Below are 20,305 nucleotides of genomic sequence, written 5' to 3' on the forward strand. Positions count from 1 at the left end.
GCTTTTTGAAAATATTAAATCTGTAGATGTAAAAGAAGGAGAGAATATAAGAAATGTGAATTGGACTGACAACAGTCATTATTTAGTATATTTAAAGGTAGCTATTTCACTGCTTTGAAGTAATTTTTTGCAGGCTCTATTTTTCTCTTGGTTCCACTGTCCACATATTCCTAGGGAATGAATAAATACTCTCATATGTACACAAATACCCTCTTTTTAAAAATACATGTTAACCATCTAGTGTGAATTACATATATATATATATATGTATATATATATATGTATATATATATACATATATATATATAATTTAATGTAACTCTACATGACTTCTGTATTAGGAAAGATATAATACATTAAAATAGAGTATTGTACCTATCTAAAGATTAGCTCTGGGCAGCCTGGGTGGCTCAGTGGTTTAGCGCCGCCTTCAGCCCAGGGCCTGATCCTGGAGACCCGGGATCGAGTCCCACATCCGGCTCCCTGCATGGAGCCTGCTTCTCCCACTGCCTGTGTCTCTGTCTCTGTCTCTCTGTGTCTCTCATGAATAAATAAATAAATAATTAAAAAAAAATAAAGATTAGCTCTATGAAAAAAATGTTTTAAAAGTTCTTATACAGAATGCTTTAGACATAGAAACACTTGAATCAATCAGTACTACATCTCTTTATACAACAGAAATATTTCTGAATAGGAAATCACACAAGCTTCCTGCCCTCGAGCTCCTGCTGGGTCAGTACTACACTTCACCCTACATATTGTTGCAAGACTTATCTTTATAAAAGTCACATCATTTCTTTACTTCACTCCATTCTGTTTCCCTCCTACCCAAATTTTTCCTCAGGAGCCCTTTTCCATAATAAATCACTCTCTTATTTACTTGCATTCTTCACAGAATGCTTTCCCATCTGCCAGTTTTGACTGAAATGGAGCTTTATTTAGAATGCATTGCTTTCCTATGCTCTTATCCATGGATACAGTGTCTCTTATTAGTTAAGTATGATGGTAGCTTCTGTAACAGAAACCCTTCCATCTCAATAGAAGTTTTTCTAGTTAATGGCCTGGGAAACTCTGCTCCACACACTTACTCCAGGACCCAAGCAGACAGGAGGTTCTGTGGTCTTTAACACTGTTGCTTCTGTTTGACTAGAGCAGATGGGGGTGAAGAAAAGGGAAGGTTTAGAAAATATTATTGCCAACTTTGTGTTACTTTCCCAGTTTCAAGAAACATAAGTAAAGGTACTGAATTATTTTGAAATAATTTTGGTTGCTGAACTGGGTTCTTTGGATGGCAGAGTCTCTCTGGGACTGAACCAAGTAAAGCTACAGACTTATAATTGTCTCATATACAAATCGCTAAATGATTCCCACTGATTACTCACTAGACTGCAAATGCTGGGTGGCAAGGAAAGGGTAACCTTTACCTGCATATCCTTATCATCAAACAGGTGCTTTGCACAAAGTACCATTCTGTAAATTTTAATGGATGAATGAATGGGTGGACAAAAGTGGACAAGAGTAAAAAAATGCCTGTGATCATTCTCCATTGTCTAGAGAGGAAAGTCTAAGCTTTTTTTTTTTTTAGATTTTATTTATTTATTCATTGTAAGAGACACAAAGAGAGAGAGGCAGAGACATAGACAGAGGGAGAAGCAGGCTCCCCATAGGGAACCGGATGCGGACTCCATCTCCTGACCTGAGATCACACCCTAAGCCAAACGCAGACGCCTAACTGCTGAACCATCCAGGCATCCCAGGAAAGTCTCATTTTTTTTTAAAGTCTCAATTTTATTTTATGACATATTATGATATGGCCATACATAGTCAAAGCTAAAGCCCTTTTTTTCCCCCCCTTATTAACATTTTGGTTGAACCAGACTGGACCTGTTTCTCTATTCCACATTTAGTCACTTTTAAAACTCCATATACACTTCTACACTTTTGCTCATTTTAGTTCAGTACCTACATGCTCTTTCCTCTCTTACCTAAAAATACCGTGGGGAACCTGGGTGGCCTAGTCAGTTAAGCATCCAACTATTGATTTCGGCCCAGGTTGTGATCTCAGGGCTGTGAGATCAGGCCCCAGCTTGGGTTCCACACTCAGCATGGAGTCTGCTAAAGATATCCCTCTCACTCTGCCCCTTTGCTTTGCTTTCATGTGTACTTTCTCTCTCTAGTAAATTAATTTCAAAAATTAGATAAAGTAAAAATATTTTATTTTCCATGGCCAAATTCACATTTTACCTGTTGTTTGAAGCCTTCCTTAATCCTCTGCTCCTTTAGATAGTGTCAATTTGGCTCCTATGGTGAATGGACCCAGGCTCAGGGTCATGACACTGATTTTTTTTTTCCTCTGCTGTTCATTTTCTTTATATCCTTTCTCTTTTTTTCTTTTTAAATATTTTATCTATTGGGCAGCCCCAGTAGCACAGTGGTTTAGAGCTGCCTGCAGTCCAGGGTGAGACCCTGGAGTCCCGGGATCGAGTCCCACGTCGGGCTCCCTGCATGGAGCCTGCTTCTCCCTCTGCCTGTGTCTCTGCCTCTCTCTCTCTATCTCTCTCTGTGTCTCTAATAAATAAATAAATAAATCTTTATAAATAAATAAATAAATAAATAAATAAATAAATATTTTATGTATTTATTTGAGAGACAGTGAGAGAGAGCATGGGGGGCTCAGTTGGAGGGAGAGGAAGTAGACTCCCCACTGAGGAGGGAGCACAATACCTGCCCAATCCCAGGATCCCAGGATCATGACCTGAGCAGAAATCAAGAGTCAGACGTTTAACTGACTGAGCCACTCAGGCACCCCTATAATATCCCTTCTGTTGAGTATGGACAGGACCTGTGACTCGCTCCTAGACAGCATATTATGGCAAAGTTAAAAAGATTTTACATATGTAATTAATTTTTCAAATTCACTGATTTTTGAGTTAATCAAAAGTATTATTATTTTGGGGGGGATTGGGGGTGGAAAGCTTAAAAGAGAAACTGACCCCCATTGCAATGAAAAACTCTCCCGTTGAGGAACCTGGGTGGCTCAGTGGTTGAGCATCTGCCTTTGGCTCAGGGTGTGATCCTGGGATTCTGGGATCAAGTCTCACATCGGGCTCCCTGCGAGGAGCCTGCTTCTCCCTCTGTCTATGTCTCTGCCCCTCTCTGTGTCTCTCATGAATAAATGAATAAAATCTTTAAAACAAAAACAACAACAATAACAAAAAACTCTCCTGTTAACCTGGAAGGGGGATGTAGCTAGCTGACCTCTGGGAGTGGAGGGTCTCCACACTGCAATGACGAGGGCCCAAATTCTGCCAACAACCCTGGCTCCTTTTTTCCTAAGTATCCAGATTTTAGAACAGTTATTTATCCCTCCTCCATGTGTCCCAGGCAGTCTGCAAAAAGCCAATTAATCTCCTAACTTCAGAGAACCTTTTTGATTTGAGATAGTATTTTTATTTTCTTGACCTCAGACACTGTCCTAGGGATGTACCCAGTATGAATATTTCACTTGGAATTCTGGAATCATCAAGTGTTTTGTCTCCTCCTAGATGGAAATAAGGACGTATATGAGCCTGGTTGCTAATGAAAGCCAATTTGTGGCTGTGTTTTGCCTATTTGATAATGGAGAAAACATTTCTGGAGGGCAGAACAGAGAAACAAAAGAAATTATGGTTTTGATGACATTAATCGAAGTATTATACCACCAAATGCTGAATCCTACCACATTTGGGGATTTTCCATTACCAGTAAATCATGACATAGTTTAAAACCAGCTTTAGTTGGGATTCTGTTATTTTAATGTAAAATTAGAACTGATAGTTTCTAAAACTGTATTTTCAAGGAATTACTAGGATTTAGTGTAAATATTAATCATTCAATTAGCTACTTGTTTATAAACTATTAAGTAATTGAATTGATAATTTTGACATTTTGTTACTAATGTCAAATACATAAGTATACAAAATATACTTTCCTCATTTGATAATGTAAACCAAAAATAATGCATTTCTTACCTTAATATTGAGTTACAAAGATAAAAGTAACAAATGTCAGATATTTTAAAATATTTAACACATTTGATTTCTTAGTGATTTTATCTCTAACTACTCACACCTTGACGGTTCTGATCTAGCCTACATTGATTTATATTTGTTTTAATTGATAGATATAGTTCCTCATATTTTGGAATTCCCATAACAGAATTGTACCTATGCTTGCTTCTAGATGGGAGTGAGACCTAATGGTTAAAATAAAGGATTTCTCGGGATCCCTGGGTGGCGCAGCGGTTTGGCGCCTGCCTTTGGCCCAGGGCGTGATCCTGGAGACCCGGGATCGAATCCCACGTCGGGCTCCCGGTGCATGGAGCCTGCTTCTCCCTCTGTCTCTGCCTCTCTCTCTCTCTCTCTCTCTCTCTGATGACTATCATAAATAAATAAAAATTAAAAAAAAATAAAGGATTTCTCTCCATGAGGATTTAAATTAACTTTTGATTAGAACTAAGGCTATGGCATAGTAAGTAGCACAACTGGTGGGAAATTAGGCTAATTCTATTAAATGATGATGGCAAGAAGGCTTAATTCTGGAAAATCCATGCCAATTACATGATCAAGAGGCTTGTGTCTTGATGTATTTTTTTGAACCAAAATATTTTCTTTGCTTGTAGGAATTGGGCTTATCAATATTTTATTTTAATAGATGTCGGTGCTGTATGAACAAACTAAGGAAATAGACCAAGAAACTACATTTGAGCATCTAATGGATTATTTTCTGTTCCACTGCACCATTTCCAATCAGCATAAAAACATGCAATTTCAACTATCTGGAATGCATATCTTTAATCCTCTTTCCTACTTGCTACCATCCCATTTTTTTCTGCTTCTTTTCAGAAAAAAAGTTGTCTCTACTCATGGTATTTACTTCCACCCTTTTTATTCTCACCCAAACTCTCCTAACTAAAACTTATCTTGAAAAGTTTCACAATGACCTCCCCACCCTCTCTCAAATATCTGCATAGTCCCTTTCTCACCTTCTTTGAGTTGTTGTTCCAAATATAATCTCAGATAAGCCATCCCTAATACCTCCAATATTCCCATGCTTTACTTTTATCTTCAGTGCTTAGTGATCATCTGATAGACATATTATATCATATTATATTATTGTATTAATCACCATCACCATTTACTCCCACTAGAATGTAAGCTCCACAAAAGAGGGTCTTTTTTTTTTTTTTTATCACTTCAGTATCCCAGTTCCTAGAATAGTGCGTGGCCCTTAGAGTACTCAAAATTTTTGTTGAATGAATGACAAAGCACCATTTATCAAGTGAGCAAAAATTAGGGAAGCCATCATCAGTAGACAGAGGATGTCAGGATATAGTCTTAAAGCAGATACTTTGATTAGAAGAAATTAAGAATCAGAGAGTGATATAGGTAATAGGAATTCATAGATTCTACAAAAAGACTGGATAAAATGCATAGGGCTCTATCTTCCAGAATAGAATTAGATGGAAAGCAACTGCTTTCTACTGAATAAAATACCCATACATATTTCATATACTGTAGAAGCAGCACTTGTTTTAAAAAAATAAGCTGATTTATACGTGTAAGTAGGCAAACATAACTTCTAAGTATGAGGTAAAATAAAAGAAGTTCCTGACAATGGGAAGGGATTTACATTCCATTAGAATTACTGAGTACTTATGTTTTCAGCTCTAAGCAATAGTGCTTCATAATTGTCTATGCCCAGAAAATGTAATTTAAGTTTGCCAATTGATAAATAACTAAGTAAATAAACAGAAATATTACACCAGCAACACAATCTACAAAAAGTGCTATTAAAAGTACTTCCACAGCAACATCAGAATAATTACCTCTATAATCAGCAAAGGAAATATGCTAAAGCCAAGCTTTATTTTTCTCAAAATCATGGCACTACAGTGCTCACCCACACAACAGAATCAGCAGCATGAACAATAGAAAATTATATTTTATATTTAAAACATTGTGTGCTCTACAATTTAAGTAAACCAATGAGTAAGAAAATATATATTTTTATAATGATAACTATCAAAGAGACATGGTATTTTTCAGTACCAGTAAAATGTATTATATTCTAACTTTGGATTATTTTTCCTAAAATTAAAGCACTGAAGCTAGAGTTCCAATTTTAGAAGAAGAAATGTAAAAAAATCAGATATACTAACATATCTCATTAATGAAACTTATTTTCTTCTCAATGCTAAGAAGAGCTCACCTGGAACTAGGAAAGGAATAGCCTATCAAAGTCAATGTGATAGAAGAAGAAAAGATCAAATTGACAGCCAAAATGAGAATCATTTTTTTTATTGGACCACATTAAACAAAGAAATACCACCAAAGTAAACACTTCTCTGTGTTAAATAAAAATCGAAGTCCAATATATAAAAATGATGTAATTCTAGATTTCTCTAGCCAATCAAAAAATGGTATCTGAGCCTAATGCTAATATTTCATCTACCTTTCCAGCAACAAGTGATGAGGTAATGTCATATTTTTTTACTTATATTTTTCTGTTTCAATATGCTAGTAACCTTTTTATTTAATATTGCATAATTCTAGAATCATGAGTATTACATTAAAAAAAAAAAACAAAGAAAAAAGTTTGCAGGGAAGGGAGGAAAAAAATTGGAGAAAGTCAAATGTGAGAACTAACATCAAATCCAACATGAAGAAATAACCTCCAAGCAGAGCATAAGCTTTATATTCTTTTTCTAGTCACTAAGAATACATTGGTGAGCAAGGCTATTTTTTGTTTAGTGTCATTTGATTTAGAACTATGATTTTAAGAAAAAACCATATTAGGTTTGCAGTATTGAAATATTTAAGAGAAATTAGTCTTGAATATATAATTACTAAGGTTTGAGAGTAATCTAAGTAATTTAAAATGATGTTATCTGAGAAACCATTTAAGCCATTAAAAAGGAAATCAAATTTATTAACTATATGATGCAGACCAAAACATAGAAAAATATATTAAGTTTACAAATGACAAAGTATAGATTTAACAAAAGCCTTGTAAAGGTTAAAATTTGCTAAAATTATGAGTAGAAAGTGTGATTCACAATATAACATTTTAAGCTTATAAATGAGTGAATTAAGTTTATGGCTTATAATTTCAAACCACTGAATGTTGATTCTGAAAATGGCAGTCATCATCAAATAAGTATTTTCTATGTATTAAAATAGAACTCATGATTGTGTGTAAAGAGTAGGAATGGATAGCAAAAGTAAACAAGCATATGAATGCACATAATATATATTAAAATATAATAAATGTAACGTATAAGATAAAAGATTCAAATATTTGGGGTCAGAGCACCTAGGCAGTCCTGAGTGTAACACTTCAGGCTATGAAGGCCAGAATTAGGATTTGAAGGATTCCTCTGTCCCCCAAGTACTACACTGGAAAGCATTGGAAAGTTTTAACTGTGGAAGGCATGAGATCTGATATGCATTTTTCAGTGATCATTTTGGTTGCTATGGTAGGGAGACAAAAATGGAAGCACAGGGGCCCGATAAGACTATGTTATATTTCAGTTAAGAGTGGATAGTGCTTTACTCTGAAAGGAAATTGGGATGTTTGGATGCGTGAAATCAGGGAAAGCTGATTTCCACTGGGAATTGGTGGATGGCAGACATATAAGAAAAAGGAAGCAATTAAAAACAAATCCTAGAATTTTGGGTTGAAAATCTGAAAAGATGGTAGTATTATTTATTGGTATTATTTATTGGGGCTAAAGAAAAACAAGTTCTGAAGGTGGAAAATTAAGATGTCTCTTTTGAAGATGTCTGAGGTATCTATGAGATGTCCCAGTGGATGTGAAGTAGGCAACTGGATATACACATTAGGGCTCTGTGGCTGTCAGGGATGAAGAAACACATTGAAACTTGTACCTAGTTATCTCGTTCCTTATTTTGTATTAATATACTTCAAATTCATTTATATTAATATGATATACTAATTAGGTGGCAAACCCAGAGTATAATTATCAACAGATAATTCTGATTTACCGTAGGAATATTTGTGATGAAAAAACTGATGTTACTAACACTAAAATATCAGTATTTCCTATAATACTGTGTTATAGTGTTGAGGACTGATTAGAGATCATTTATTCCTCATTCCTTATTTTACGGGTGAGAAATATAAGGTGCAAAACATATAAAATTTTGTGATCAAAGATACAAAAATAATTTCAAAGAAATAACTTGAATTCTTTTCCTAACATAATATTCACCTTTCTCAAGGTAAGTTTTCCAAGTTTTCATATATCCAGTGAATGGAAACCTTGCCAGCCAATCAAACTGGCATAAATAGTATATATAGTATTTATTCATTAAAAAGTGCCTATTGATTAATTAGCTATAATGTACCTGGAATTTGACTAGGCATTGCATGTATTCAGAGGAAAGATAATGCCGCTGACCTTCAGAAAACCATAAGTATAGCAGAAGAGACAGGTAATTAAATAACAACACTGGAGAAGAAATACGATGATAGTGTAAGTGGAGTATACCATGAATCCTCAGAAAAGGGAAACAAAACACCACATCAAAGGATCATAGAAGACTCAATTGGATAGAATTTTGAATAATGAACAAGGTTTAATCAAACTGCAGGAAAAGAAAAGACAAACTAATGAAGAAGAAGATACTGATAATTGGCAAGCAGCAAGTGGTCAGGATGACTGACAGATTAGCATGGGATGATATGGCAAAATATGAGGTAGAAAGGAAAAGGGCCTACATTCTGAGAACATGTGAAGGAAAAACTTTTTGCTAATGGGTCTGTGGAGGATTTGAAGTTTTTTGTTTTTTGTTTTTGTCCCAAAGAACAACACAGGAGGGTACGCTGAAATGGATGGAGTGAGACTGCAGACTAGAAGATTGAATTTAGGGGCTATAATAATAATAGAATTGGTAACAATGGAATCTGAAAATTTGAAAGAAATTCAAAGATCAACTCTGAAATTTCCAGAAATAATTTCTGGAAATAACTGAGAATTCATTAAGTAGATATTAATTAAGAAAATAAATGTGATGGACACATTTCCTGATAACAGAGCTGCTTATGCAATCCTGTCCCTCCAACTTCATCCTCTGGCCACACTTAAGTGGATCAAAGACTGGAATAAATGCAGCTATGACATTTTGCTTAGAGAAACTTATGATATTTGGTGGTCTGGCTTTAAGAGATGTGCTAATGCAATCCAATGAGAGATGTAGAGATTGTTACTAGTGAGCTTATACTTTACAGCTAGAATATCATATACTGTTAGGTTCTGGAGTGGCTATTTGTTAAGCTTCTGCAAACATATGACTAAGTCAATTTATAGAAAAAGGAGGAAAGAACAGACATAAAAAAGGAAAATGAGATAAGAATCATGTAGTCCCTGAAGGACTCAGAGCAGCTCAGCTCCCAAGGTCCTGCCAGTTCTCATGAAGCCAAAGTAGTCTTTCTTGCTCATGCTTGGATTTTGTGAGGCTCTTCAAACCTTCATAATCAATACCCCTTGTTCTTGATCTGGTTTGCATGACTGTGCACGTTGGTTGCAACCAAAGAAATACTGAGTGGAAAATGTAGTAAGTCAACAAGCAAACAAATAAGATCCTATATAGTTAGGAATTTCTTTTACTTATTTATTTAGCTTCTCTATGAATACCTAGGTATCTGAAGCATCCCTCTTTTGGATAGTCTTTTGGATAGTCCACTTGCAGACTTTTAGGCATCCATTATGAGTAAGTTCTTGATATTATGATGGAATCTATCTTGATCCTCATCTTAATTATTGAAGCAAGAACTATGCCTATTGTTTGTTTTCCCCATTCTGTAACCTCCTTCTCTTTAGCAGGGTGGCTAGAAATGTTTTTAAATATTTATTTGTTCCTTTCTCTCAACATACTAATTACAGTAACTTTTCACCAACAAAAGCAAAAGCCCCCCCCACTTTTTTAAATCTCAATCAAGAATGTGTCTCCATTTGTCAAATGTCACTTAAGAGTTTTCTATTAATAGTATGTTTCTCATGTATCTGGTTTTTGGTCAAAATCTAGCTGACATTCCAACTTTGTATTAGAACATTGATGTGAAATGCTGTGAAGGGGTACTTAGCTTTCTGAACAAAGTAGGTTTCAGTTTCATATCCAATATCACCCAGCTGAAGAAAGAGATTAATAAAGTGCAGTGTGTAACCATGATGAAAAGGGTACCGTTAAAATGTTCAAAATGCTTATAGGCATTCAGGTATGGTATAGTTATAAACAATGCTGCAATATTTTAATACAAAAGGATACTTATACATTTTCTTCAAAGATAATTTATGGTTCTAGGGTCTATCAAATTTATGTATATAAAAATATATATATATATTCTTTAAATGTTGTATGTCTCCAATATTCTTTTTATTCTATTCTTTAGACCCACATTATTAAAAAAAAACGTGCAACTGAACAGACCTCAAGATCTATAGCAAATAAGTTCTGGTACAATATACTCAGTTGAAGGCTTTCCGTAGTGAGTTTCTATTACTTATGAGCTTTAAAACTTATAAAGCTTCTGTGTGGGAATAAAATTGGGTCCAAAAATTACTTCTAATTAGAAATATCCCTATATTAATAAATGTGTGAAATATAAATCAGAGCTTTTCAATGGTAGGGCAAAGATCCTCTTCAGTTATAATGGTTTCTAAATTCAAATTCCCTTGCTTTAGCCATTGTCCTATCCCAGTGACCTTGCTTACTAACATCATATTTCTCTTTCATTTATCACTGTCTTGCTGGACTTTTTACCAAGTGGAAGAATGGATACAATGAAAGGGGCCTATATTTTGAAATATTGCCATTACATTTTCTCTTCTTGGAAGTTAATTATTTTCTTGTTACTTTTCATTATTTTGGAATTTTTTAGAGAAGGCTATGACAGGACCTCAAAGACTAACAACTCATTAGTGAACTTTAAGTTTCAAAATTAACTCAAGAATGCACTGGAAAAATGTCCATTCATACCTTCTACATATTTTTTAATTTGATTATTCATTTTGGGGGTGTTGAGTTTTATAAATTCTTTATGTATTTCGGATACTAATCCTTTATCAGATATGTCATTTGCAAATATTTTCTCCCATTCTTTAGGTTGCCTTTTAGTTTTGTTGACTGTTATCTTCACTATGAAGATATTTTTCATTTTGATGAAAATGGTTTACTATTTGTCCCAATACTTTACTTTTGCTTTTGTTTCCCTTGCCTCAGGAGACATATCTAGTAAGAAGTTGCTATGGCCAAAGGCAAAGAGGTTACTGCCTGTGTTCTTCTCCGGGAATTTAATGGTTTCCCTCATCATGTTTAGGTCTTTAATCCATTTTAAATGTATTTTTGTGTATGGTGAAAGAAAGTGGTCCAGTTTCATTCTTCTGAATGTTGCTGTCCAGTTTTCCTAACATCATTTGTTGAAGATGTCTGTCTTTCCCCATTGGATACTCTTTCCTGCTTTGTCAAAGATTAATTGGACATATAGTTGTGGGTACATTTCTGGGTTTTCTATTCTGTTCTGTTGATCTATGTGACTGTTATTATGCTGGTATCATACTCTTTTGACCACTACAGCTTCATAATATAGCTTCAAGTCTGGAACTGTGATGCTTCCTCCTTTGCTTTTCTTTTTAAAGGCTGCTTTGACTAATTGGAGTCTTTTGTGGTTCTATCAAACTTTAGGATTGTTTGTTCTAGCTGTTGGTGGGAAACTGGTGCGGCCACTCTGGGAAACAGTATGGAGGTTCCTCAAAAAGCTAAAAGTAGAACTAGCCTGCCATCCAGCAATTGCACTACTAGATATCTGCCTAAGAAATAAATACAAAAATACTAATTCAAAGGGATACATTCGCCCCGATGTTTACTGCAGCATTATTTACAATAGCAAAATTATGGAAATAGCCCAACTGTTTGGGTTGATAAGTGGATAAAGAACATGTGGTATATATTTATCGACTGATAAGTGGATAAAGAACATGTGGTATATATTTATATATAATATAATATATATAATAATATAAATAATGGGATATTACTTAGCCATGAAAAAGAATGAAATGTTGCCATTTGCAATGATGTGGATGGAGCTAGAGAGCATTATGCCAAGTGTAATAAGTCAGTCAGAGAAAGACAAATACCATGTGATTTCACTTAGCTGTGGAATTTAAGAAACAAAATAAATAAGCATAGAGGGAAAAAAGGGAGAGAAGGGCAATTCAAGAAACAGACTCTTAACTACAGAAAACAAACTGATGATTACCAGAGGGGAGTTGGGTGCAGGGATGGGTTAAACAGGTGATGAGGATTAAGGAGGGCACTTGTGATGAGCACCAGCTCTTGTATGTAAGTGTTGAATCACTAACTTGTACACTTAAAACAATATTAAAGTGTGCGTTAACTAACAGAAATTTAAATAAAAACTTGAACACTGGTAGGAAAAAAAAAGTTGTATGCAAAATAAAAAAAAAGAATTCATAAAACTTTTACTCAAAAGCTTTTATGAAACAACCAAAGCAGAATTTATGTCTGTCAAGAACCAAACCTGAGATAATGGACCACGAAGTTGGAAGAAAGTCCAGATAAAGTAACTGGCATACAAATAGATTTAGATATCTTAAATCAATTCAGGTAGACTGAAGAAACTGATCTTGAGAAGTTTCTCACTCCTCAGAAGCCCCAACACCCTCAGAGAAGCCCTAGTTTTATCGGGTGCTGTGCCCACCATAATACAATTGCTGAAGAAGTTGTCTAGATGAAAAAATATCAGAGCATCCTCCGCATATGTGGCAGATCTGGTACACAGCAGCCTGCATAATAAAATATATAGTTGACCTCTTCAGGTCAATGGGCACCAAAGGATTTACAGAATTTCTAAGAGTGCTGGTGAATTCCAAGAGGACTGACTTCAGGGTAAGAGGGTCCCAGATTATGGGAACTCTTGACTCAGACAAAGGCTAGGTCTATACTCATTGGCACTGGGTTCCAGAACAATAGTTGGAAGATCAGAGCGCCACACTTCAGTGGACACCAGGTCCTGATGTCCAGCTTCTTGGAAGATAAGATTTCACTGTAGCTGATTCCATGAGATGATGGTAAGACACCTAAAATAAAGAAAATCTAACTCAAAATCACAAAACACCCAAGACTTCCTTTTCTATGTGGATATTACCTGGGCAAGGAGGGAAAGAAGAAAATTCATGAGCATGGACAGATTCCTCACCACCACCACCACCACCATAAAAAAAAACCAACCAACCAACCAACCAAACAAACAAAAAAACCAACCTGAGTAACTCTGTAAACATTAAACTAGTTTTAACTAAAAGAGAAGTGAGGTTTCTTTTATGACACTATCAAAGTTTCTTTATGTGAGGAAAAAAAAGGCTCAAGAATAAGAAGATATTCATTACAGAAAATAAGGAATTTTGTAGGACTTTTATTTTCTTTCATATTTAGGCATTCTTTGAAAATTTCAGTTCTATTATATACTTATAACTTGAAAAATGTTTTCACATGGTCTGTTGTAGCTGAGTACAAATCTATCTTTTATATGTGAAACCAGAGTAACATACAAGGTAACCACTGAGAAAAAAAAAGCATTTCACTAAATTGGGCAAGTCATAAAAGATGAGCAAAGGCAGATTTTCAAATCCGTTCCTCAAATTCCCTTTTTCACATCATCACAGCTAAGTCTTCAGTGAAAATATGAGTGTCATAAATATAGTCAGCATCTCAGCATGTATAGAATACAGTATAAGAATCAATTACCAAAGCACTTAATAGTCATCTAAAATCACAACAAAACTGACAACTATTATTTACTTCCATATTAGATTGGTTAAGATAAACATGAAACAAGATAAATGTATCATCTGTTCTGAACTATCAACACAGTAATTCTTACTAGCTCAGCATAGTTTCCACATTTTTCTCTACACTTGTATATACTCATGAATATTTAATATTACATAAAAACTGTAATTTTTATCTAAGACTTTTATTGTGCCTTACAAATAAAGCTTTTAATTATATTTTCCAAACTACTCAAGTACCATACTAAAAACCATCAACCACCTTATTTTAGATGCCTGCTAAAGATGTCTTTTTCCCCCCAGTGACTTTACTACAGAAGATCAAAAATAGAAACTGTTTCTTAAAGTTCCAAATTTTTTTATTGAGAATAAGATTATTCGATTCCTCTAAGGAATAAAAAATATGACAAATTAGCTACTGTAGATTACCAAGTTAATAATATATATTTATCAATATATATTAAATGTGAAAATTAAATATATATTTTTAAAAATCGTTAACGGTTTCCTGCCAGTGCCCGACAAGTTTGCGATTTTACATAAGTAAATATTAATTTATCAGGCACACACTGTTTGTACCACATAGCCCTAAAACCTAAATAGGAAGGAAGTAGAAGGAAAATGATTCAAAACTGAGTATCTTCCAATAAAGCAGTTAAATACATATGTATTTTATACATGAGGCAAAAAAAAACTTAACCTGAAACAGTGACAGGGTAACTAGGGAAAAGAGAATAATTATTTAATGTAATATAAGGTTAAAAAAATTATCTCTGCTGGGATTATTACGTAGTAGATGAAATCCAACATTTAAGCATTTGATTCACTTTTCCCATTTTTTTTTCACAAATCCTCCCCACTGGCAATCCAGACATTGCCCTCAGGCCCCTTACTCCCTAATTAATAGGAAAAAAGAGATAAATAAAGGAAGGAAAAGAGGTAAGCTAGAGAGAGAAAAACAGATGGTGGCCTGAACTAGAATCAAAGATACCCAAGACATTTAACTCTTTCTCGTCTCTATGCCTTCGCCCATGCAATGTCCTGTCATTGGATTCCCTTTCCTGCTCTCCACCAATGTTCTGGAAATAATTTATTCATCTAACTCAGATCCCTGAGACGCCTCTCTACCCTTCCTGGTAAACTTAGGTGCTCTTGATAGACCATTTGTTCTATCACTAACACACCTCTGGGAGACTGCCGATCACAAAGTATTTTGAGAATCCTTCCTTCCCCATTGGCCTGAAAGTGAGTTCCTTATTTCACCAGTCTTCCGGGGCCTGGCACACTGCCTGACCTGGGCAGATACTCAATCAGAACAGGACACTTGAGCTCTGAGGGACAAGAGAGCTGGCTGGCCATGAGGGATCTCAAGGAGTGACATTTCCTTACTGAATCCTCCTCGGATCAGTATCTTTCCTATAAGCTTGTATGGTTGAAAGTTTGATTTGGGCAGCATGCTGAGATTGGACCCATGTCTTAAATTTATGCACACATTACCCATGTTCATAACATATATGATAAGCACAAGCTCCAAAAGTTAATAGCACCGGCCACTGCCCGCTCTCCCGGCGCGGCGGCGGTCCCAGCTGCAGCGCGCCGCCTGGGTGGCTGGGCGGCCCATGGGCAGCAGCGAGGGCCACGATGACAGATTACGGCGAGGAGCAGCACAACGAGCTGGAGGCCCTGGAGTCCATCTACCCCGACTCCTTCACAGAAAGAGGTTGCTGAGCTGCTGCCAACCTTGACAGGGGCCAGTGCTTCCCAGGGCTGGAGTGAGGCACAGGCTTTTCTCAGGGGCTCAGCAGCAATCACAGTATTATCAGAAAATCCACCCAGTTTCACCATTACTGTGACATCTGAGGCTGGAGAAAATGATGAAACTGTCCAGACTACCCTCAAGTTTACATACAGTGAAAAACACCCAGATGAAGCCCCTCTTTATGAAATATTCTCCCAGGAAAATCTAGAAGATAATGATGTCTCAGATATTTTAAAACTATTAGCGTTACAGGCAGAAGAAAACCTTGGTATGGTAATGATCTTTACTTTAGTGACAGCTGTGCAAGAAAAATTAAATGAAATAGTAGATCAAATAAAAACTAGAAGAGAAGAAGAAAAGAAACAAAAAGAGAAAGAGGCAGAAGAAGCTGAAAAGCAATTATTTCATGGCACTCCTATCACAATTGAGAATTTCTTAAGTTGGAAGTCCAAGTTTGATGCAGAACTCTTAGAAATTAAAAAGAAACGAATGAAAGAAGAAGAACAAGCAGGGAAAAATAAATTAAGTGGGAAACAGCTATTTGAAACAGATCATAATCTTGACACATCTGATATCCAGTTTTTGGAAGATGCTGGAAACAATGTGGAGGTAGATGAATCCCTGTTCCAGGAAATGGATGACTTGGAGCTAGAGGATGATGAGGATGATCCAGACTATAATCCTGCTGACCCAGAGAGTGATCTGACTGACTAATGGACTATCCCCATCTACAGAGAGGTGTGACTGCCACAGCATCTGTGGCTGTGTGGAGGTGTTGATTTTCCTTTCTTTTTTTCTAAGAAAAAATAATTTTCAGGAGAATATTCTTCTGATAGCTTTCATCATTGAACTTAATAAACTGACCTTAAAGTTTCAAATTAAAAAAAAAAAGTTAATAGCAGGCATCACAGCATAGTTGTTCAGGTTACAACCACTGGATCATATTTTATTAAATAAATGTTGTCATCCCCACTACTTGCTAATGTTAGAAAGTTACTATATCCCAATAAGCTTGTTTCCTCTTTTCTAAAATAAACATGGCAATAGATCTCAAAAGTTGGTTTTGAATATTAAAAAAAGATAAGGTAAGATAAAAACATAGCACCATATATAGCAAATGTTGATATTACCATGACAATAACAAAGGTAAAGATGATGAAGTTTTGGACCTTGGTGATTAATTAATTCCCTTATTAAACATATTCTGATTGAGCGTTAGTCACTATTCTAGATGTTTGGATATATCCATCTACAAAACATCATGGAGTTTATATTCTAGGCAGGATGAAGATAAATCCAATAAATACATACATATTTTATACAGCATGTATTTTATATAATGAGAAAGATGAAAAGTGCTTTGGGGGAAGTTATAGAGAAGGTACAGGGAGACTGGAAATGCTGAGGATGAGGAGTGGGAAGAGAAGTTTAAATTTTAAATTGGGAAGTCCCTGTCAGTCTCATTAAGAAGATGCTAATTGAATAAAAACTTGAAGGAGGTGAACATGCAGATTTTAGGCATAAAATTATTTTGATATAGTTAACAGCAAATGCAAAGTCCTTAATGTATAAAGCATTGACTTATTTCATGGAACAGGATGGGGGCCAGTATAGCCTGAATGGAGTGAACTAGAAGACAGTATGAGGTGAAGCCAGAGCATGAATTTCATTCTGTAGGTCATTTTATGAATTTGGGGTTTTATTTGGAAGGAGATGAGGAGCCTTTGGAGAGTTCTGAGCACAAAAATAACAAGAACTGACAGTTTTAACATCACTCTGACTTCTGTGATGAGGCTAGACTGTAAAGAGACAAGAGTAAAAACAAGATTTAGAGTGTACAGTTAAACACTCCTATAATAATCCAGAAAGGAGGTGACTGCTCAGAGCAGGGTGGTAGCAACATAAATGGTAAGATCTGGTCAGATTTCTGGATATGTAGTATTATGCAAAAGAGAGAAATCAAGAATGATTTAAGAATTTTTACAATAATTCATTAGAAGAACTGAAGTCACTAAATAAAATGGGCAAGTGTCTGATGGGAGCAGTTTCCAGGTAAAGTTCAAGATTTCTAGGTTTATACATGTCAGGCTTAAGACTGGATGATATCTAATGAGATCAAGGGCCCAAGGACTAGGCTCCGTGGTAGTCCAGTATTAGGAGGTCTGGGAAGGAGAAATACCAGCAAAGGAAATTGAGGAGGAACAATCAGTAAAGTAGGAGAAAAACTTGGTAAGATTTTCCCCCACTATCATCAACAGTATCACAGGGGAAATTGTTAGAAATGCAATTCTTTGGCCTACTGATGCCTTAAGGAATCAGTAGCTTCAGGGTGGTGCCAGCAATTCATTTTTTTGGTTACTATTCTAGATGATTCGATGCATGCTTATGTTTATGGAGCACTGCCTTAGAGGTACAGTTGGATTTGAGCTAAAATGGAAGGACTTGCATTGATTCTCTTAAATGTTAATAAACTGTCATTGGGCTTGAGTGAAGAACCAGACACTCCACTGGACACAGTATCAAGCAGTCACTCAGTGAGCTAATACCCTAAGCTGTTACTACACATAGGCTAATGCTTTTACATACTTTTATATTTCTTATTTCCTCATTTTCCATTTTCTTTTAGGCATGATTGCTTGGAGAAAATTTTACCCTCCCAAGTTGATTTCATTAACTTCAATTCCTTTCCATTGAAGCTGATTAAAACAACAAAAATGTAACTAAGGTTTTTATCCATCTAGGGCTAATCAGTATTCCAAAAGAGAGCTTGTTTACCCAAATGAATTCCCTTAGTGGAGAGAGGGGGTGGGGAGGGAAAGATGTTTGTATTAATTGCCTATTTCAGGAAGATTCTATATTATACTTCTCGCCAACTCCCACTTCTGCCTTCACCAAAGCAAACAAACCAAATAAAATGACAAACAGCAAGGGAATAAACAACATAACTCAGGGAATAAACTCATGACATATCTTTTGAAATTTTCCTTTAATATTTTAAGAAAGGTAAAAAGATGGGCAGCCCTGTGGCTTAGTGGTTTAGCGCCACTTCAGCCCAGGGTGTGATCCTGGAGACCTGGGATCGAGTCCCATGTCAGGCTCCCTGCATGGAGCCTGTTTCTCCCTCTGCCTGTGTCTCTCTGTCTCTCTCTCTCTGTGTCTCTCATGAATAAATAAATAAAATCTTAAAAAAACAAAGAAAGGTAAAAAGATTTATCATAAGAGTTAGTAGTAAGAATGGAAAGAACTCTGCTTGATATTAGCGAACAATGGATTCAGGGAAAATGATTTAATCTTTCAGAACCTCCTCATGTACAATAAATATGTATACAAATGGAAAAACTTTCCTGTAAACTCACCATGAGGACTGAGATTCATCTCTCATGCACGACAATATGTCACACCAAAAACGAACCAAAGATCATGTTGCTATTAAGAGAGATGGAAGAGGGGCACCTGGGTCGCTCAGTCAGTTGTGTCTGACTCTTGGTTTCAGATCAGGTCATGATCTCAGGGGAGTGAGACAGAGCCCCACGTTAGGCTCCATGCTCAGTGCAGGAGTCTGCTGGAGGGCCTCTCCCTCTCTGTCTGCCCCTCCCTCTGCTCTCTCTTTCTCAGATAAATAAATAAAATCTTAAAAAAATAGATGGAAGAAATTGTCTCTCATTAAAGGAAGGAACTTTGGTACAGGAGGAATTTATCAACTATTTTATTTTAAATAAATATAGGTATTTAACTGGGGCTTTAAAAATATTTTTAAGGGCAAATTGTAGAACCATATATTCTTTTATTAGTATTGACAAAAACAAGGGGTATTCAAAATAAAAATTTACATACTCAAATAATAGTATTATATTCATATATTATCACAATTTAGAATTCTAAGGCATTTTTGTATATTTCAGTAAAAATAAGACATAAAAAAGTACAGAAATAATATGACATACAAGCTGTACCTATCAAGATTTTAGAGATCTTTAATATTTCCACATTTTCTTAGGATCTCTCTTTAGGAAAAAAAAAATCATATGTCCTAGATACCATCAAAGCCTGTATCTCCTCGTCTAGTCCTTTTTTAATCCCTTTCTCCAAGGAGATGCACTACGTTGAAGCTGGAGTACAGTACTCCCATCCAGATTCCTGTATATCATACATATATCCATTAAAATATAGTATCATTCTGTGTTTAAATGTTTACACAAATAACTTGGTTTTTATACTTAATTTTTTAAAAAATTTATCAGTATGGATATATATACAACTATCCATTTGTTTTAATTGCTGAATAGTCTTCTATTATAAAAGCAAAACCATTTATTCTCTTACAGAGAATCAGGTCACTTCCACGTTTCCTTTCCTTGCATTACAAACAAATCATTGGCAGGCATTTTCTTTTTCAATAGTGCTATTCAAATGAATTCAGCTGTAGGAAATTGTCCACGGCATAGTCAGATCTGACAACCCTATCCATGAGCCCCTCCTTAACAACTGTCCAAACTAATGCAAGATAATTTTGTGCAAAATTAGTGTTTCTATAAGAAGTTCCCATGAGAACAGTTGTCTTTTGTGGTAGAAAATCCAGAGCTAAAGGAAAATCATAAACTCCAAGAAGAATACATAACAAAGTACATCTGTTTTCGTGCACCCCCGTGTGAGCTTTATAGAATCTATGATAA

General features: G+C 35.6%; 2 protein-coding genes across 51 annotated transcripts in view; one reads left to right on the forward strand and one right to left on the reverse strand.

Moving 5' to 3' along the window:
- PPFIA2 (PTPRF interacting protein alpha 2) overlaps positions 1 to 20,305 on the reverse strand; it is a 495,741-nt gene that overhangs the window by 245,404 nt on the left and 230,032 nt on the right. The window lies entirely within an intron of this gene.
- On the forward strand, positions 15,426 to 19,191 carry LOC112914885 (RWD domain-containing protein 1). The gene is made up of 2 exons (XM_072724458.1): positions 15,426 to 15,593; positions 15,688 to 19,191. The coding sequence occupies exons 1-2, from the start codon at positions 15,515 to 15,517 to the stop codon at positions 16,344 to 16,346; spliced, it is 738 nt and encodes a 245-aa protein (XP_072580559.1). The 5' UTR covers positions 15,426 to 15,514; the 3' UTR covers positions 16,347 to 19,191.

Source organism: Vulpes vulpes, chromosome 10 (genome assembly GCF_048418805.1).
Source record: "Vulpes vulpes isolate BD-2025 chromosome 10, VulVul3, whole genome shotgun sequence".
NCBI classification, from domain to species: Eukaryota; Metazoa; Chordata; class Mammalia; order Carnivora; family Canidae; genus Vulpes; species Vulpes vulpes.

Excerpts from the sequence above, each read along its gene's own strand:
- LOC112914885 (XM_072724458.1), top strand. The coding sequence starts at position 15,515 with ATGACAGATTACGGCGAGGAGCAGCACAACGAGCTGGAGGCCCTGGAG. Across the intron at positions 15,594-15,687 it reads CGACTCCTTCACAGAAAGAG|TATTATCAGAAAATCCACCC; the intron begins GTTGCTGAGCTG and ends CAGCAATCACAG.